This window comes from Vigna unguiculata, chromosome 1, assembly GCF_037176805.1.
Source record: "Vigna unguiculata cultivar grain cowpea cultivar isolate G323 ecotype 2 chromosome 1, ASM3717680v1, whole genome shotgun sequence".
NCBI lineage: Eukaryota > Viridiplantae > Streptophyta > Magnoliopsida > Fabales > Fabaceae > Vigna > Vigna unguiculata.
In genome coordinates this window covers 27,898,465-27,907,766 of record NC_140792.1, presented here as the reverse complement: position 1 = coordinate 27,907,766, position 9,302 = coordinate 27,898,465, and the positions used below count along the sequence as shown (strand labels likewise).

The 9,302-nt window shown below is 29.5% G+C and overlaps 1 protein-coding gene across 1 annotated transcript; it reads right to left on the bottom strand.

The window, feature by feature from the left end:
- Window positions 1-619: 619 nt before the first annotated feature.
- Window positions 620-1,892, bottom strand: LOC114175863 (uncharacterized). The gene has a single exon (XM_028060702.2). It carries the CDS (start codon window positions 1,729-1,731, stop codon window positions 1,129-1,131), a length of 603 nt encoding a protein of 200 aa, XP_027916503.1. The 5' UTR covers window positions 1,732-1,892; the 3' UTR covers window positions 620-1,128.
- Between the last annotated feature and the right edge of the window lie 7,410 nt (window positions 1,893-9,302).

Sequence of the window (9,302 nt, the reverse complement as noted above, 5' to 3'; positions counted from 1 at the left end):
ATGAATCTTTGCTGATAAAAGGAAAAACGTAATTTATATCAATGAGATTTAAAAAATGACCTTAATTAAGGGCGAAGCTCCTTCAGGCTAACCCTTCCTTAACATGAAAAGAATAAAGAAAGGAATAAATATATCATGAGAATAAAGTGTTTATATTCTGCATTTTTTGGGTCTTAAACAAAGGAAGATGTTCTTTTTAAAATCCTCCTAATTGTCCCAAAACCAAAAATTAATTAACATAATTAAATTTCCCAATGCCTCCATCTCAAACTCTAAGGGAAAAAGGAGGTAAACATTTACAAAGGGAAGCTTAATCAGAAGTGAAGAAAAGTAATGAAAACGAAGATTTGAGAAGTTTAAACTTTCGGAAGCTTTACGAAAAGAAGAAATTAATCAATGTCACTCCCAGCTAGACTATTGGTGTTTGCTTGCACCTTTTGATGCATAATATTCTCTCTTTGCTTTGTCTCCTTCAATGCACCTTTCTTTCACATGAGTTATGCTACTATTAGCTGTACGGCCATTTTCCCTTTTGCAGAATGGAACACTTTTTCCAACCCATTACTTCTTTTTTCCTCGTTCTATACCACAACCATGTAATTTATTATCTAAAAATGGGTGCATTCAAATTTGATTTCTTACTATTTATTTATATATGATGATATATATATCAATATACATCAATTAGCTCAGCTCAGCTCAGCTCAGCTCAGCTTCATATAAGAGTTATGTGCTTTACCAATACAACATCTACAAGTAACACAGTAACATCTTCCAAATTTTGTTCTCTTTCTTTTATTGTACCACCTGAAAAGAGAACATGGATGAAGTATACCCTGTGGCACCATCCAACAGTAAAAATGAAAACAAAAAATACAAAAATAGAAAGAACAAAATCCATTCACCCTGGTCAGTGTTTTTTTTGGGTTATTGCTGTCACAATTAAACCAGTTAAGTACCATAGTTATCTTTGTGATTTACGATGTTCTTGCTGGTGTCTCCCTTATTCTAGAAAAAACCATAACAAAGGGAGATGAGATGAGATGAGATGATGAACGGGTTGAACTTTTGTGTTGTTGAGGCAACCATGACGAATATAGAAGCAACCAAATTAGGGTTGAACTTGATTCATGCACCCTTTTTCTGCATTTCCCTCTTCCTCTTGAAAGACTCTTGCTTCTGCAACACCATTTGTCTGCGGAACTTCATGATGAAAAGATCAGCGGCAAAGTCAATCTCATCCTCCAGTTTGAACTCTTTCCCTTCCTCTTCCTTCGAGTTCTTCACCAAGTCAATCACCGACCCTCCAAGATCCAAATCCTCAGAATCAAAAAGGGTGTGTGTGAGATCCGGGTACTTATCATCATCATCACCATCATCGATACCATAGTTGTAGTAACAACCTTCATAGCCCTCTTGCTCTTGCTCCTCCACGGCTAGGGTTTCACTAGGGTTTCGCAGGTTGTTGTACAACACTATGGCCTTGCTTTGGTCACTGCCATCTTCCAATAGACAATCGTTATCCTTGGACTGAGAATCGTGCCCCCACACTGCATGAAACTTGTCGGAGAGGGAACTCATCAAGAGCTTTTTGTTCTTCATGAGTGAGAATATGAGCAAACGAGCCCTTATGGCGTTTGTTTTGGACTTGAGAGCCATGGTTTTTGACTTCGCCATTGAGCTCAGATTTGATATGATCTGCTTCAGCAACCCTGATGCTCGGTTCTTCATGGTGAAGTAACAAACTAATCAACAACAACAATGATGGTAAGAGCAGAAAACTAATGAACGAAATCAAAGGTAGGAAACAAAAAATGAGAGTGTGTGAAGAGAGTTTTTTGTTGTTGGTTAAGAAGGCATAAGAAGTGTGTTGGGACGAAAGAGTAGAAGATGGGTAGAAAGGTTTATATAGGCGATGGTGTTGAAGGAGTGAAACACGTAGATAGAGTTTAATTGAGGGTTAAGAAAAGAAAAAGCAGTGACAGTTGGCTTTTGGTGATAGGGTGTGTGAGGTATTGCTTGTTGAGTGAGTGGTGTACCACAATACCAAGCTGCAGTGTTTTGGTTTGTGGAGAAAAATATTACTTTCACGTCATATACAATAATACAAAAAAAAAATGTAAAATATGTTTTAAGCTTCTACACTTAAATATAAAATTAAAATTTTTTTGTATATCAAATTTTAATATATTTTAATTTTCAAAATTTAAAAATAAATGAATGATATTTATGTTAAAATGATATAAATAAAATGTCAATTAAAAATATTTTTTCACACATCAATAAAATTTAACATAATTAAATCGAAAAAACTAAATCTATTTATTTTTAACATTTGAGTATTAAATTATATTAAACTTTTGAACTAAGAAAAATTATATTAAACTTTTGAACTAAGAAAATTTTCTATTTTATGTTAGAATTTAGGAATTAAAATTATATTTAACTAAAATAACATTTACCTTACAATCTATTTTTAAAAACATATTTTGTATTTTATATGAAAATATAAAATAGATATAATTCGAATATTAATATGTTGCTTTGGGAAATGATTATATTTTGTTAAAGAGATATCTCAACTTATCATATTTCAAAATGGCATGAATTTATATGTGAGTCATCTAAGTGAAGAAGTTTAGTTTGGAGTCTGTTACCTTCAAAAGATGGTAATTAAGTAAAAAATTACCTAATTCACAAATTAAAACATTAATATTTTGATTAGAATATTTTTTATTTTTTAACTTAAAATATCAATATATATTAATGTATTATTATAATAGTTGTCTTTCTTGTCAATGTCAAATCTTAATTTTTTTATCTTCACATCATCATTTTCATTATTTTGATTTGAGTAATTATATTTTGATATCCACTCAACGAAAAACATTCTCTTGACAAGATAATAATATTTTAGTTATGTTTTTTTAATTTAAAATCATAATATATTATTATATTGTTAATTAACAAAAGTAGAGAAGAGCCTAAAATATGAAAACCCACATGATGGAACTATTCAACGAAATGCTACAACACCTCAAAATCTGAACAAAGTGCCTATTCTTTATTGGCTTGATCGTTTTCAATTCGCCCCATTCAATTATTTGACCTCTATTATGGGAACCTTCGTGCCTTTTGATGAAGTGAAATTCGGACACAAAAATATTAACCTAACCCAACTAGTCTTAATTATATATTAAAATTATATTTAATTTAAATATTTTATCTTAGTTTTCTGAAATTATTGACAAAAATTCGACGTTGTAAATAAAAGAATCCAAATAATAATGTAAGAGTTACTTCTGAAACACTTGAAGATATTTTTTGGTTATGATTATGAGAAAGACAAAACAACCATAACCTGGGACCATTGATATGGAGTTTCCTTCTTTTGAGAATGCGAGTGGTACCACTGACACTGCATCAGGGCCATAATCTGATGTTTCTTTTGGTAGAAATTGGAATCTCATTTACTTAGTGCAACAATGTTCATCTCTTGTAGAAATTCTAATGTAGAGGAGAAAGGGTTGCATCACGGAACTGTAGAAAGTTATGGGCCACTTGTTACTACAGAAACGGACTTCAATTGAATATTTAATGATTATATCTCCACTTTGAAAACTTAGGCCCTAAGATTGCATCCTACGGCTTAACGTTCTTCCCTGGGATCTACTCCACTCTTTATTTTTATTTTTATTTTTCTCATCTGTATTATCTTTAAATAGAAATAAAATAAACATTAAATTGAGAAGGTTCATCAGTCAGTCGACGGCTCTGATCTCATCATGGGCAAAACAAATTGTACCGTCAATCTAGGTTAGTCTGATTCCTTTGACTCTCAAATTGTTTAGATTGGATTAGTCTTTCCCTTACAATTATTATTATTAACTAATGTTATTTTATAAAATAAGAAAAGTAACATTATAATTTATGTATTCAGTTACTATATTGAAAATAATGTGAATTAAATTTTAGAAGTATATATTTTACTTTTTAAATTTGTGGATTTTATTTTTGTTTTTAATTCTACTATCTTTTAAGAGAATCTACATTGCCCCTTCACTCTCAATACAGGATTACACTGGAGTTAAAAAGCATAATCTGTATAAAATATAAATTAGGATTAAAATATTAATTATTTTAATGCTTGTATAATAATAATCGATCCATTAATAGTTATCAATATATTTCGTTTTTAGAATAATAAAATAAATTATAGTTTTAATAAAAAATTTATTTTTTTTATTTTTTAATTTCATTAACGAATGTTTGATATTTAATAATTGTCGCGTATATATCTTTGTATATATCTTTTAGGTTGTGTTTGTTTCAAACAACATATTTACCTAAATTTTTGGAAATCATAAATTAAAGAGAAAACATTAAAAATATGAATAGAAAAATAATTAAAAATAAAAAAAAGAGACAAATATTTTAAGATTAACTTTCTTTCCAAAATAGTAAATAATTGTCCAAGAAACATTTTAAATATAATAAAATCTTGGTAGAGAATTATAAAATAGTAATAATTTTTTTATCAATTAAATTTTTTTTAATCTATTAAATTCATCACATCACTTAATATTTTGATAAATTTTCATCACAAATCCTTTTATTTTTTATCATTTTTCTCTTCGTCCAAATAACCTCATTTTTATTTCTCTTTCTTCTCAAATCCATTACAAATCCATCTTAAAAAAAACACACCTATAAAGAAAAATTAACATTAATATACAAAGACATGTATGATGAACAAAGATAAAGGTTTCATTTTCTCATTGACATATGCGTGACAATTATTAAAGATCCATCCATGTTAAGTTTTTTCTTCAACAAACACATATGAGATAGTGTGTCTCGTTAAATATAATATAGTCAAAACATACGAATGTAAGGCATTTATAAAAGCATATCAAATATCAAGTATGAACGCATATGTTTCTATAGCAAAGTAAAACAAATCTTCTACAACTTCCAAAAGGCATAGAAAATAATAGAAAAATCTCAATCTAGCAAACCATATTTTCATTTTGAAGCCCCGTAAAAATGTAAAATCCAATACAATTGAAATTAACCAAAATAATATTACTAAAGAAGTTATGACCAAAAGAGTAAGAAAATCTCTTGTTAACTAAAACTGAAAAATTAAAATAATTATGTAAATTGAGTCCAATTTCTCACAAGTTATTTAGTAAGACTTTTTAATTCAACACATATCATATTCTAAAAAGGGTTTTGAAAGTTATAATCAAGCTTAAAAAGATTTATTAAGTGTTTTTCAAACTCTTAGTAAAAATTGGTTTAACAAATTGATCAAGATTAAAAACTATTTTAACAACTTAATAATTAATTAATTATTATTGAGAGGTTTTAAAAACTATTAATAATTGATTAAAACAAAGTGGTCTTTTAGGTTTTAATATTTCCAGGAAAATATTTGATTTGGATTTTTTGAGTCGATTAAACTAAATTTGTAATTAATGAAGAACGTATTTAATAGGTAAATATGAATAATGGTCAATTATTTTAGAGAGATGTAGCAGAGTTTTCAAAATTAAGTAAGAATAATCGATTATGAGATTGATTTAATCGATTAAAAACGTCAGAAAATATTTTTAATTAGCGGTTTTAAAACTTTACGAATAGATATTCTCTCTAAATCTTTTGCAATCAAATATAGCGATTCAAATTGAGTTTTCAGAGTTGTTTATGGAATTTTATCAAGAGCTTAAAGTTTATAATATTCAAAAAGCTATGCTAAATCATCAAGTCTAACTATTTGCTTTTGAATTGGTTAACTCTTTCTATTTGCTTTTATGGAGTGTGTTCCAAAAAATAGCGTGGATTAGGTGGGAAAACATCTGCAAACCAAATGAGGTTGGGGTTTGGGGATAAGAGATATTGGGAAATTCAGTACAGCGTTTTTAGCTAAATGGAAATGGAGATTGGGAGTGGAGGATTATGGTATGTGGAAACAGGTTCTGGCCTCAAAGTATGGGTCTTGGCGGAATCTTAACGACTCCACTATATCTAGGTCAGCTTCGAGGTGGTGGTTAGACATTCAAAAAGTTTGTAGGAGTGTAATGTAAGGTGTCTAGTTTGACAACTGCATAGAGTGGGTAGTTGGAGGAGGGAAAAAAGTTAAATTTTGGGAAGATAATTGGATCGGGGAAGAACCACTCTATTGTAAGTTTTCTAGGTTGTACTTAATATCAGATTGTAGAGAAAGAGTTATAGAGGAGGTAGGACATTGGGAAGAGAATGTTTGGGTTTGGGACCTAACATGGAGGAGGCTTAGACTTGCTTGGGAGGTAGCTATGGAGGAACAACCTATCCTATTATTAAACGGACATAGTCTTAGAATGGGGAGCTATGATACTTAGAAGTGGAAGGATAATGACAATGGTGTTTTTTCGATTAAGTCTGCTTATAATAAGTTACAAGGTTCCTTTGATGAGGAAGGGAATAAAGAGTTTAAAACATTGTGGAGTATTAGGGCGGCCCCAAAGGCACAACTATTAGGGTGGAGGTTGTTCTTAGGTAAGTTACGTACAAAGGTTAAATTAGCAGCAAGGGGAGTTCAATTACAAAATAACCTATGTGAGATGTGCTTAACAAGTGAAGAGAATACAGAACACCTATTCTTCTCATGTAGTGTATCCCAAAAGGTGTGGAATATGTGTGATAGATGGGTTGGGGTGAGCTCCGTGCATCATGTTAAAGCAAGAGACAATTTTCAACACTTCCATCTAATGAACCTTAATAGTAGACAAAATAAGTTTTGGCAAGGAATGTGGTTAGCAATAGTAGGGAAAATATGGAAACATAGGAATGGGGTAATTTTTAAACATAGGAAAGTTGATCTTGTAGAGATATTTGCTCTTGCACAGGTAACAGCTTGGGTTTGGATGAAACATAAAAGTCCATCTGTTATGTTCTCTTATAGTGATTGATTTCTTTCTCCTTATGTATGCTTAAAATCTTTGTGATATGATTAACTACTATGTTTTTAAGTGTGTCAGGCAAGCTTGTACAAGTCTCTATTGACGAAGGGACCAAGACAAATCATAAATACAATAGTACTTGTTGATCAATCTCCTTTGGGACAGAAGTGAAATTGCCCAGTTTAACAAATGCAATGAGAATAAAATGTATTAAGCGTACTTTAATCTTTCTTGTTCTCTTGGAGGGCCATTCAGATGCATTTATCCTCATTCTACGAGGTGGAGGACATGTTCAAACGTTTGAAGTATTGGCATTAGGAAGAATGTGGTTTGATTAATGTATACTATTATTATATTGTTTGGAAATTTGGTAGGGGTCTGTGTTTTAGGTATGCATACTCTTTGTTCCCTTTGTTTTATGGATCACAAAGTTGTTCCAAATTGTGATCATCTAGTTTTGAATGGTCTTTTGTTTTGATGGAGCCATGATGCTAAGCTATTACATCTAATTGTCCAGGTTCTGCTTTTTTGTATAAGGGTTAGAGTACCCCTCAAGTACTCTATCTAATTTATTTTATTCTTTGCTGATCTAAAGAAAAAATTGATACTTGTGTTGTTGATGTACCGGAAGGTTTTTCTGTGTATTTTGGAATTGTTGTTGTGCTAGAGTATTTTAGTGATTGTTGTGTTCTTTCAACAAGAGTTGGTAAGATTAAGATACTCTTATAGTTAAAGAATAAATGAGTCTTAGATCTTTTAAAAATGGTTCAAGAATGAATAGGACAAATATCCTGTTTAATATTCAGAGTTGATCAAGGGTTAATACCCTCTTAAAGAATTCGAGAATTGATTGTTGAAGTCTTATTTTTATAATTGCATATTTTTGTAGTCAACAACATTAAGTTAAATAGATATAAATACTAAAAGTAAATAAGACTATAATCAATTATATTTGTGTTAATTTTATTTATTTTAATTAGAGTCGACTAAATATAAATATTTTTATACTTATTAGAAAAAGTAAAAAATAGTTCATGTCATCTTAGAGTTAGCTAAGAGGACTCTCTTAATGTTCAACATTAAGCAATTTTAGCATTGACTAAGCCAATACGAATCCCACGCTAACATAAATGTCTATTCATTAAAAAAAGTTAAAAACTAATTAACATTAAGTTGGCTACTATATCAAAAATTAAATTATTTAAAAATAATTGATGTTTTAACTTTTTTTTAAATAACATTTTGCATCATGTTAAAATTAATTTAACTGACTGTAATAATGTTACAATTTAAAAAACACTAGTATTTAGAAGTTAATTAAATTGATCTTTTCTTGTAATAATAAAAAATAACCTTGATTGATTTTAAAGTACCTCAAGAATGTCCATATATTACAAATAAAATTCATATTTTCTCCTCTATTAATTCTTTTGACAATTTGCTCACCCTTTACATTTTTTATCTAAAAAATATGAAATTTGAATTATCTATTAAAAGATTACTATATCCTTAGTAAAATGAAAAAAAAATGATTTTAATATATTCAAAATCATTTCTGAATATAATATATTTATAATTTAATAATAATTACATTAATATATTTATGTTGAAGTCTCATCTTATAAATTACATGAACCATTATTAAATTAAAAATAATTTAAAATGAAAATATTCATTAACATACTCATATAAAATTTGAAACAAGCATATATTTTACTTTGCAAAACTTATTATTCCTTTTTGTGGCACATGCAAACCCTGCAAAATGAATTTGATCGTCATCTATTTTAAAGCATCTTGTGGCAGCTTTAAACTTTGCAAGCTGAGTGTATGGATAAAACATATACATGCATGATGAACCATATGTACAATAATATTGGTCCCATGCAATAACTTGTTGTTACTTCTTGTACGGTCGGTTGCAGCAAAAAAATAATCATCATGTGGCCACATGACGTCTTGAATAAAACACGAGCCTCTTGTTTGTGTGGAACCTACCCCAAAATATCAACAAGTCTTATCAATCAATCAAATTACATGTATCTTAATTATATTACACCATTTTCCTATACCCTTTTTCTGCTTTAGACTTTGCTAGATTTTACTTACGATCAGTTTCAATAATTAATTGTTATTGGTGCAACTTGATAAACTATATATTATAAACCAAATATGGCAAAGCTAAACTTTAGGTATTGGTTTAGTTTTGCATGCTTTCTTTATAATTGGTTTTCCATCAAGCAAGTTGCTGAGCGCATGCATGAATTTTTATGCTCTTGTTGCCCACAGATCTCAATAATCTCATTTTTGACCTATAAAAAAAGTTCGACAACGTGGTAATTTAGGAGAATCGTGAAG